The sequence below is a fragment of the Lolium perenne genome, chromosome 6 (genome assembly GCF_019359855.2).
Source record: "Lolium perenne isolate Kyuss_39 chromosome 6, Kyuss_2.0, whole genome shotgun sequence".
Taxonomy (NCBI): Eukaryota; Viridiplantae; Streptophyta; class Magnoliopsida; order Poales; family Poaceae; genus Lolium; species Lolium perenne.
The window spans coordinates 230455016-230467195 of NC_067249.2; the positions used below are offsets into that span (position 1 = coordinate 230455016).

General features: G+C 48.3%; 1 protein-coding gene across 1 annotated transcript; it reads right to left on the reverse strand.

Annotated features, from left to right (window-relative positions):
* Nucleotides 1-3886: 3886 nt before the first annotated feature.
* Nucleotides 3887-7040, reverse strand: LOC127305956 (WAT1-related protein At1g44800). Its single transcript, XM_051336553.2, has 5 exons — nucleotides 6698-7040; nucleotides 5354-5416; nucleotides 4743-5262; nucleotides 4509-4660; nucleotides 3887-4387 (listed from the first exon to the last, which is right to left on the reverse strand). The coding sequence occupies exons 1-5, from the start codon at nucleotides 6889-6891 to the stop codon at nucleotides 4162-4164; spliced, it is 1155 nt and encodes a 384-aa protein (XP_051192513.1). The 5' UTR covers nucleotides 6892-7040; the 3' UTR covers nucleotides 3887-4161.
* Between the last annotated feature and the right edge of the window lie 5140 nt (nucleotides 7041-12180).

A 12180-nucleotide genomic window follows, 5' to 3' on the forward strand; every position in this document is an offset into this window, starting at 1 on the left:
TGGTCTGGCTTGCTCTTGCTCTCTCACCCACACAGCTACCAAGGTGGCCAGTGTTTTCTCTTTTCCACCTCTTAGGGAGGAAGCTTAGCTGTTGGATGCGATCTCAATCAACGGTTGATATGTGTTGGACTTCTTGGGCTGATGTTGGGATGCCAACACACCTCCATGTGGAGGGACATGACCCAACATTATTTAGAGCCAGAGAGAGTATAAGATTTACAAATGGACAATATTTGGTGAATATTTGAAATAGATGAACCTGGAGTGCATGGATCCAAAACTCTACATGTGGCGTCCTAGATATGGTGATCCAATCGTTGGCGCGGTGGATGGGTGAGCTCGTGGTTTTCGCGGCGGGTGCTCTTAAACAACAGTAGTGACTCGGAGGCAACACAGAGTGCGTTGCAAACTGGCGCAACAAACTACCCAAGATTTGTGCAGATCTTGAACAGCAATAACAAAGTGAAAGACTTATGTCCGCATAGAAGAAATGGTTGATGGCGAGGTATTATGTGAGTGTTGTGTGGAACTCTGTGGCTGGTTGCAAGAACATTCCATACGTTTGTTTGTCTGTTGCATGTGCATGCATATACTTTGTTTCAAGCGATATTTGGGGTTGTTAGCCCAACAATATTTGGGGCGAAGGGTTGCATGCGTACATGAAGTTTGTTAGTCAAAGTGTGACACACAGCTCCTAGGAGGATGGTAGTCGGGTAGCTAGTTGGATCGGTGGTGGCGTAGAAAGTGTGACATCGGATATTACATGTTTTACTTTAATAACAAAGATAGATGTGCGTCCTCACTTGATCGAAATGCAATCGGGTGCGTTTTGGGACCTGCGAGGAAGATGTGGTTATCTCGCATTCGCTAATTCCCTTTTATTTTTCATTTGACATTGATGGCTCACATTGACAGTAGAGCTTTTGTCGAAAGGCAGAGATAGCCTCTTGCAGTCCGACGCACGTACGCAGAGAGACCGATGGAAGTGAATCAACTCAACAGCCAAAGAAAATACTCCCTACGTTTTAAAATAAATATCATAACTTTATTTAGAAACATATCTACCTATAATTAAAATATATCTAGATAAAATCTATATCGCGATAAATCTATGAAACTTATTTTAGAATGGAGGTACTAGTACCGAGGATTCCCGAGCTAGCATTCGGTGCTCGGATCGATCTCCTGCTCTTTTCCAACGTAAGGCTTTCTCGAAAGTAAACATAGAATAAATTGCAGGGAAACCATGCCGATCGATCCAGAGATTCCCTCTTCGAAAGAGATTCTGAATTTCTTCATACACAAATTAAGAAAAGAGAAGGTACGCGATGCGTACTGTTCATGCATATGTGAGTGTGACACAAAGGAGATTGATGAAATAACTTGCTTGCGGGCACGCAGTTCCGACGATCGAGGGGGCTGATGCTGGAATATATGCTGCTTACTTTCGAGCGATTGATTGATCGATCTTTGGCAGATGGGACGTCCAGGATTCGATTAGCTTCAATTCTCTCGCTTTCAGTTTCAGTCATGCATCTGCGTGTACCCGCAACACGGCACTACACACTTCGTTGTCACGGATGCTCCCGCCACTTTCCAAACGAGATTTGTGAGGTAGTAGGAGTTGACAGAGGTTGACTGACTGTGGGACAATGACTAATTAGGAGGAGTCTGGCAGTGCAAGAACTACTAGCAGTACAACTTCTCTTTATTTTCCAATAGTCACATTTCCATAACACGCTCTGTTCCCACGAGAGAGGGAAGATAAGATTGATAAAAGATCACTGTCGTCGTCGATCCAGTAGACAGTCACCAGGCTAACTACAAGCACAAACAGCATATCAGAAAAAGCAAGGAGCAGATCATGGCATGCAAACGTCTGCATGCATGACGTACACGTTCTCTCAAAGCTAAAGCACAATTTGGATGCATTCCATGCCGACACATGCGACAATAATGAGAACAAATGAATAGTAATGAACTAAAAGCATTGTCCTCCCCGTTCATATCCCTTGGCTGACGAGAGAGACTAGCGATTAGGGCATCCTCACCAGGGGCGGAGTTAGCGTGTGAATAATAGGTGTACAAGGTCACAGTTTTACTCATATTTCTACTCATTTAGTTGATATTTATTTCTCTAGATGTGAACTATACATAGATATACAAGCTTTTGTAAAAAATAATGGGTGTACATTTGTACACTCATGTACTGATCTCCCTCCGCCTATGATCCTGACTCCCAGTGCCACTGCCGCAGATCTGTCTCGCTTCTTGTGGCTTCAGAGTCATGGAGGCGCGGTGGATCCCAGTCATTGCCAGCGGGAGGGCTCCACTGTTTGATGTTATGCTCTTTTTAAGGGTTTGTGGTGGTGGCTACTTGTTAGCGTCCACTCACGCTTAGCCCAACACTCGGCCTAGGTCCAGATGTTTATGCGCATCTAGTCTAGCTACAAGTGAGAGCCCACTCCATCCCAAAAGCCCGGACTAAAGGGAGGAGGGAAACTCCTCCTTATAAGATGGTCATAGCCTCTTCCCCTAGGCAAGGGTGAGACTAAACTGAGCAGCCTCTACCGGTCTTGCAGCAGCTCTAATATCCCATCCCCTGAGAAGTGTCCCTCGGGAAGGCACAGAGATGTTGGCTCTAATACCATATGTTAGCATCCACTCAGGCTTAGCCCAGGACTCAACGTAGGTTTAGACGTTTATACGCATACGGCCTACTTACAAGAGGAAATCCCACTCCACCACAAAAGCCCGAATGAAGGGAGGAGGGAAACTACCCCTTATAAGCTGGTCAACCTCTTCCCCTAAGCTAGGTGGGACTAAACTGAGCAGTCTCCAGCGGTCCTGCAACAACCCTAACATCACATCCCCCTGAGAAGCCCCTCGGGAAGGCATGATGATGCTGGCTTTGATACCATATGTTAGCATCCAGTCAGATTTAGCCCTACACCCGGCTTACGTTTATATGTTTATGCTCATACGGCCCAGCTACGAGAGGAAAGCCCACTCCATCCCAAAAGGACTGAAAGAGGAGGGAAACTCTCCCTTATACGCTGGTCGCTTACACTAGGCGAGGTGGGACTGAACACTGAGTAGTCTCACTACTCAACGGCAACCCTAACATCTCATCCCCATGAGAATCCACTTAGGAAGGCATGGCGATGGTGGCTCTAATACCAGATGTTAGCGTCCATTCAGGCTTAGCCCAACACTCGGCTTAGGTTCGGACGTCTATACGCATCCGGGCTAGCTACAACCCGCTACATCCTAAAAGCCTGGACTGGAGGGAGGAGGAAAGCTTCTCCTTATAAGCTGGTCGTAGCCTCTTCCCCTAGACGAGGTGGGACTAAACTAAGTAGCCTCCACCGGTCATGAAGCAGCCTAACACGACTTCAGGAAGATGGAACAAAATCCTCCCATCTAGCCCCAGTCGCGACGGTTCGATGGATCTCACCGGATTTGGTCGGTGTTTCTTCTAATCTACGCTTCTCTTCATCGACGATGGTAACTACTCATGTGCGTTAGTCCATTGAGGCCTTAGCACGATGACTTTCCGTCTTTCTATTACAACAAGCCTTCTACTACCACAAGTTTTGCCTAGCTCCAGTGAGAAAGAGGTGAGGACGGCGGCGCGCCTTCGGATCTTTCCGAGTTCTTGTAGTCATCTTTAGATGGTCGAGGGACTTGTTTATAATTTTTATTACTCCTAGGATTCATTGTACCGTTGTTAAGGATAATATATAGATTGGTGGACTTTCTACAAAATAAATAAATAATGAACTACACACAACTAAATGTGAGTTAACCAGTAGAAGCTCTCCTGCATGGTGCGGAAAATACTAATCAGTAAAGCACCATCAACGTACGCAAGGGTATTCACTAGTTAAGGCAAAGCAACTTTGATTAAATTAAGCAAGCAATAACGAAGACCCGGACACGTCATGGGTCTCATCCGTTACACTTGCTGATTAGAACATCTCACTCGCTCACTCACTTTCACGAGGATCTTAATTAGGAGAAGCTGACAAAGAAGAAAATGATGCAGAAAAATCGTCTCCCTGGTGGCATGATCGATCGATCGTCGAAGATGCACAACCAGGAAAAGTAGCTAGACGTGTGTAGTATTAGTACGTAGCTGCTCATTCGGCCATCGATTGACTAGTAATGTCCATTGGCGGGCGGCGTCTCGACGTCGAAGACGTGGCCGCCGTTGGCGTTGCCATTGCTGAGCTCGTGCTTGCCGCTGCCGTGGCCGTTGGTCGCCGAGGTCAGCGGAAGGTCGCCGGCTCCTTTGCTGCCGCCGGAGGCTTGGCTGACGTCGTCCTTGCTCTTGCCCCAGATGAGAAAGTAGAGCCCTACCACGATGATCGCCGCACCAATCACACTGAAAGAACAGAAGGAAATGGTTCATATACTCATATTTATCCTCGTTGATCTGAATATGTGCATATACATGATGAAATTGTACTTGTATACATATATATAGTGTAGGTAATTCTGTATACCTTCCACGAGTGATCTCCTCCTTGAGAATGATGGAGCCCATGACGGCGGTGATGATCATGCACAGCGGGTTGAAGGCCGTCACGAACACCGGGCCCCTCTGCCTGGACACGATGCCCTGCACATAGTACGCCACTCCGGAGCACACGATACCCTGCAAGTCGCTCGTGCCTGTCAGCCAGACAGCCACTGACAATTAAAAGAGCCAGCACTCTAGCTATGACCACGGGACTCACGGCGTAGACGACGGTGAAGAGGCGGGTGTCGAAGCCGATGACCCAGGCGTGCGTGTTCCGGCGCTCGGCGACGAGCGCGACGGAGCCGCTCATCAGCGAGCCCACGCCGCAGATGAGCACGGTGAGGGACAGCTCGGCCGGGTACTCCCTAAGCGTGCTGGACTGGAGCACGAAGAAGCAGGCCCAGGCGAGGCAGGCGATCATGACCATGATGGTTCCCTTGAGCCACCCCGCGCCGCCCTGGCCGTCGCTGCCGCCGGTGACGTGGTGCTGGCCCTTGGTCCACGGGAACTGCACGGCGGGGCCATGGTACAGGACCATCAGCACCGCCCCGGCCACCGTGAGCACCGTGCCGGCGATCTTTGACTGGCTGTGTAGGCTGCGCATCCGCACCTTCTCCATCCGCAGGATCAGGGCCAGCACGAAGGTGACGGCGGGCAGGATGTTGATCAGCGCCGACGCGAAACCGGCGGACGTCAGCTGCGCGCCCGTGAAGTAGAGGTTCTGGTCAAGCACGGGCCTGCAGATGCAGCGCAAACGAAGGTGTCAGTGGTATCAAGTAGAGTTCATTATCTGCACACGGTCAGGTCAATGTAATCAACCGGACTTACTCGAGAAATGCGAGCCCCATAATCTTGATGAAGATTCTGATGGTCATCTTCGGCCTCAGTCCCCTGTACATGTCAAGTGGGAGCAAATGTACAAATGGCACATTAGTCATCTTCCATGAATATATCAAGATCCAGGCAAAAATCGGAATCAGAGTGAACTCCGAAAATTGTAACTATGAATAAACGGTTTTGCTAATAATATGGTGAGATCTACTAGTCGCTCCCATGAATTAAAGGCCGGTTTTCAGTCACCGCCAGCTTGACACGTGGGGCCTTGTTGTTCAAAGCATGTAACGAACTGGAGCTGGTAGGCCCTCCAAATACTAATGGCCAATCAGGGCACACTGCCTAGTGGAGGTCGTCCAAGTGCGTTTAACCAGCGTCCAGCTAGCTAGCCAGATGTTCTCAAACAAAGAAAAAAACCAACAGATACCATATACCTGGCTATGTATCACTTTCTACTTGTGCTATGCCAGTCTGATATTCACTTATTCAGGTGGATCTACATATTCTGATTTAAAGCGTGACAGGGAAAGCCAGCAGCTTGCCGGTACAAAATAGAATAATAAGGTATAAAAGCTATACTTTTTCTGGATTAGGATCCAGGAGTGCTGCTCGTGCAGCTTGCACCATCTAAATGAGACAAAACTGAAAGAAGTGAAATAAAATGTGTTTGGTCGATCGTGGGATGATCGAGCAGGCAGCAGGACGATTGGCAAGTTGCCTATTATTGTTTTCTTTCCCAATCGATCTTTCTTTTCCAGAAGCTCCGTTCGAAAATAAGTAACTTAATTCGGTCTAGATACGGATGCATCTACACACTGAAACACGTCTAGATATATTCCTATCTAAGTAACGGAGGGAGTATTGTCCCTCCTCAAAGTTTTGTGTAGCTGAAAGAAGTGGTAGACCATTATGATATCTGTCAGCGTCATATATTTGCATGCCTAGCTAACGTAACTGGATTGATTGATCGAGTCATTTAGATGATGGGGCTCTGGCAGCCCTGCATATACTTGTGAATGCTGTGACCTTATGTGGTAAAACATGAACGGCCATGCATGCATGCACGTGGGAACCTTACCAGATGTTTGTCCTTGTATAAGAGATGTGTTGATTTGATCCTACCATATATGATGCACCTAGGCACGCACGCACGGCCGGCACGACGATGTACTGACAAGAGAATCGCGTGCATGCAGACGGTCATGGGGTGACGCGCGGGCCCACCTCGCCGGAACCCAGCTCTCCGGCTCCACTTGAGCCGGCGGGGCCGGCGACCGTATGAGAGAGAGGCAGAGAGAGAGATAGTGTTGAATGAATTAGATATGGAATTGGTAGTACCTCTCGAAGTAGAGGGCGAAGGGGGCCATGACGATGGTGGCGACGATGTTCCGGTAGACGACGAGGACGAAGTGGCTCATCCCGCCCTTGAGCGACGACACGGCGACGATGTACATCCCGGCGAACCCCACCTGCAGCAGCACCATCGCCAGGTACGGCTTGGCGTTGCTCAGAACCTTCCACCCCATGCCCATCTTCTTGCTGATCTCACTGGCTAGCTTCCTCTACTCAAAGTCCCAGGTCCTCTCCCTCTCTGGTCGCTAGCTCGAGCTCGGTTTGTCCTACACTAGCTAGGACGCAAGCAATGGCTGTGATGAAGTGAGGTGATGAGCTCACACCCAGACCGTCTCATTTATATAGCCGATGGCTGTGCTGCCGCGCAACAGTACGGAGGAGGGTGCAGGAGTTGGATCGATGCAAAGTGTAGATTACCACTGTAGCCATGGGGGGATCCGAGTCACGTATGCGCCTCCCTCAGCCTGTCCTGTCTTCCTAGTGCTGGCTTAGCAATATGTTCCATTCTCAGTTTAATATTCCACTTCCGGGCAAAGGAGGAAGAAGAATTAGCTAGTCTCTCTCTCTCTCTCTGTCACCACCTTTGGGTAGTAATAGTCATTCTGATACTAATTACTTATCGCAGATGTATATAGGCAAAGTGCTGTGTAAAATATGTCTAGACTCATTGAACCTGTGACTAGTAGTTTGGATTGGAGAGTATCTCCGTTTCAAATTAAGGGTCGCAATAAATGTATCTAGACGCATATATCGGTATCTTGATGTATCTACACAAAGTTGCGATACTTATTTTGGAAAAGGAGAAATATTTTCCATTTTTATCACTCATATATTTTTTTCCAAGAAAAATGCAGGGGAGCACGAACAGAGCGTGCCTATGACCGTGGGTTTGCACGCATATCTTTCGGGCCACCTGAGGAGAGTGCTTGGGACATGAATGACCGGAGCCGTCAGAGTCAAGGTCTGTGGGAGTTATGTTTATTAACTGGACATAGGCTTTTTCCACTTTGCCCCCATAGCTAGTGTTCTTGTACCGAGAACCATGCATCGAATGTTCATGACATGCGTGTGCATGCATGCACGCATTGGGCTAGGGTTAGAGATTCGGAGTACTATCAGAGTTAACCAGCTGACAAGTATCAGAGTTAACTAGCTGACAAGATCGATGTAGCATCCACCCTAGTTAACCGAATTCTATTCTCTTCAGCACAACTGCAAATCAAGTTATTCTTCCAAAAAAAAAAAGACTAGATCATATATATCTTCTCTCTGCTAATAAACTTATGATATGTGTTATGGTCGGCGATGGCGAGTTGGTCTTATTACATTGATTGGACGGTGTTAACAGCTGATCGTGATAAGACCAAATCTATCGGTGTCCCCATCTTAGAGCAAGTACAATAAGTCATAGTTAGCTGGCTATAAGAATTAAAATAGTATATTATTGCTTAGTTGGAGGAGAGAGAGGAGGAGAGAAGAGGTGATAAGGGGTGGCCCGATCTTCTCAGTAAGCAACAGTGGTGATGATGATCACAGGGTGATAGCAACGGAGGAACACGACGATGTAGTGGATGATAACTTGTATGACGCAACGAGATTTCTCGATTGGTCCCTGTCGCCAATGCAACAGCTCTCAACCCTACAAGATATTCGCAACTCCACACACTTGCGCACGTAGCCGCCGACCACGAAGCGGTAAGTTGCAATCTACTAATTCCCAATGGAACAACAGATCACACAAGACTTTCAGATCTACACGATATCAAGCAATATGGTGTAGGGATTCAATAGTTTTGCTAAAGCAAACAACTAAGAACTAGGGTTTATCTTAAACATGGTCTAAAGCAGCTAGGGGCGTCCTGGGCCCTTATATAGGCGTCCGGGACGACTTCTGGTCGAAAAGATACAAGAATAACCGACCCAGAATAGATCTGGTCGAGACAGACTCGGACACGGCTGGTCTGGGGGGCGGTCGACCGGGCCTGGGACCGGGCTGGCCGGTTCAAACCGGGCCTGGGACCGGGTTGCAACCGGGCGGGGGAATTGTCGCGTAGTAACCCTCCCGTTTGGCATCAGCGTGGCGCTCGGTTGGCGCCGGGGTGGATCCGGCCTAGCGCCCGGTCGGACCGGGCCAGGGACCGGGCGCGCCGGCATGGCGGCCGGTCTGACCGGGTGCTGGGCCGGCCTGGACTTCATCTTCTCCTCTCGCGCATGCCTCCCGCTCCTCCCTCGCGCGTCCATGAGATATCTTTATGTCCAGCTCCTTGTCCAGCTCCACATCCATCTTCACGTCCAGCTGCTCCTCTCCTCCTCGTGCGATGCTTGTCTCCTCTTCATACCTGATGATACATAAGTAATAGGACTTAGGTAGTATAAAGCTCTGACCAATCAAAGTATCGTTTAGGAACAAGTTCACATGTTGTTTAAGTAGCTTCGCACGAGCTCTTGTAATTGGTCCAATTCGAACTTCATTGGACTTGAGCTTCACAGCAGGTTCATCTTCAGTTGGTAATGACGGAGGTGGTAGTGAGGTAGGGATGTCCTCATCAAGAGGAGTGGGCTCTTAAGCAAGAGCCAACTCTAGCACGTGCTCCTAAGAACTTTGTGAGAGCGAAAGGTGGATCATACATTGATAAAGTACTAGTACAATTTTATAGCTCACTATTGTATATGTTGGCTCTAAGTTAGCTATAGATGACATGACACTTGACTTATAGTCGGCAGCTGGCTATACTATTAAACTTGCTCTTAGAGTAAGAACAATAGTATAGTCGGCAGCCGGCCATAACAATTTTGCCACATCATCTATAGTCAACTTAGAGCTAGCATGTACAATAGTAAGCATGGCTCACCTTTTAGTCTCACATAGTAACTAGGAGCACGTGCTAGAGCTGGCTATTAGATAAGAGCCCACTTCCCTTCTCTCTCCTAATCTCTCTCCTCCAACTAAGCAAACTTATTATATTTTATCTCTTATAGCCAGCTGACTGTATACCTTATTGTACTTGCTCTTAGACTGCTCATAGTGGGAGTAACATAGCTAGTAACATCACACATCTCAAGGCATTTTGGTGACATGGCATGTCAATAAATGAAGAAATAGAGTGAGGTGGTAACTAGCTATGTTACCATAACATCACACACCTCAAGGCAAAATGAGTCTACAACATAATAAATGACACAATGCATGACACCACATATAAGTTACTACCCACTATGAAGGTAGTAATCACTAGTCTAAGTTACTCCCCACTATGACCAGCCTTACAATAAGAAACAGCTAAATTGCACGTGTTTCTAAGATTATATTCCAATGTGGAGTTGTTATGATGAACTAAACCATGTGGCCTAGCTTCCCATTCAGCTTCATCAGAATAATAGTCGGGCATTTGAGCTTGTTCACCGTCCAATGTAGCTGGGCTAGTTTCAGTTTTACAGTAGCCTAGTTTATCGGTAGGACCTCGCATCATGGGATGGCACGGTGGATGCCCTGGTCGTGTTGGTAGTGGTGAACGAACGATCAGTGCCATGGGATGGCATGGCTGATAGGCTCGGGTTTGTTTGCCATTTTTTGTTGAGATTTTGTGAATCTTGATGACCACTACAAATAAAGAGAAGAAACAGAAAAGTAGCAATTGTTGTGTGTGACACACAAAAAAAACACACGTCTTCATCCTCTCTCATGCATACTCTCACTCTCTAAGACTCTCAATCTTTGTCTTGTTTTTGTTGATCATCATCATGCAACAACAAGTGGTATCAAAAAGCCTGCGGTGTTTGATCTGCCTCGCCACTGTTGCGCGTTGTTTGATCGGGGCAGAATGATGACTAGATCTCTGAGGGACGTAGATAAGGAGAAGAAGGACGAGCTGTCTGCGGCCTCAGCAACGAAGTCATTGGCACGACTGTCCCTAGAAGTCGACAAGGAATGACGTGTCGCCAAGCGGGTTATCCAAGGAGGAGGTGGATCGCATCCTCGGATGCTAACCAAGACCAACTACCATGAGTGGTCGCTGGTCATGAAGGTGCAGATGGAGGCGGATGGACATTGGGACGTCATCAACGATCTCAATGGCACCAACCGTGATGATCGACAAGCTTTGGTGTTCATCCTCAAGTGGGTGCCACCAGAACTGACGTACATCCTAGCTGTTGTGGGTACACTTTATGGATGTATCAACAGCGTGGCCTAGATCCGACAAGCCCGGGTGGCCCATAGACGGTGATGGGCCACATGCCACCATCACCGTCTATGGGCCAACCGGGCTTGCCGGATCTAGGCCACGCTGTTGATGCACCCATAAAGTATACCCACAACAGTAGCACCCGAAGTTCTCCGAGATTCATCATTCCTCCGACTTCATTTACCCGGATCCGAAGAGAATCTTGAAGAGCTTCGAAAACTTCCTTGTTTCCGACTTCATTCAACCGGAAATCATTTGTTTTTCTATAACGGTCACTTAGCATATTTTTCGCGCTCCTTCCTCTTTTCCCGCGCTAAATTTTTAGCACTTGCTTCTTCTAGACTTGCTCAGGCGGAAGAGGCCGCGGACGTGGAGGCGGAGCCGGCAGGGGCCAACAGCGCGCTGACGAAGTCAAAGATACTGGGTTCCGCGCTCCCCAAACTTACGAAGAGTACAGGGACATGCCATGCCTGGCCCACATGGATCCGGCTACTGGCAAGTCCTCCCACACTAACCGCAACTGCAAGTGGGTCAATGACCTAAAGGTCGACCCGGAAGCAGGATACCAGCGAGCCTGGAAGCACCGCCCATGCGGCAAAGGAGGCAAAGGCAAGAACAAGGAAAAGGACGAGGATAGTTCCGAGGCAATGGACGAGGACGACGCTTCGCCGGATCCCAAAGAGGCTTCCGCAGCTAACAAATCCAACCCCTTCGGCAAAAAGAGTGCTGGTGCATACCACACCTTCCTCAGAACACCAACAGTCTGAGCCAATAAATTAGCTCTTCGGATCCTGAACACCACAGTTCCGGCTGTGCCGCAGTATGTCGGGTGGTCGGAAACTCCCTGCACGTTTGATAGGGTGGATCACCCCACCATCATTCCGAAGGAGTGCTACACCTTGGTTGTATGTCCCCGCATCGACGGGTATGATTTCTCCAAGTGCCTCGTGGATGGTGGAGCCAGCCTGAACATTATGTACCTAGAGACTCTGGAGAAGATGCAGCTCACCAAGGAACAGCTCAAGCACAGCACCACCGAGTTCCACAGGGTGGTTCCGGGTAAAAAAGCAAACTCTCTGAGAAGCATTAGACTTCCCGTGGCCTTCGGCGATGTTAATAATTTTCGCGAAGAGATGATCACGTTCGAGGTTGTGCCCTTCAAGAGCTCCTACCACGTCATTTTCGGCAGTCCCACCTACCACAAGTTCCATGCAAGGGCATGCTACATCTACAATAAGCTCAAGATTCCGGGTCCTAACGGTATGATCACCGTATCCGAAGATT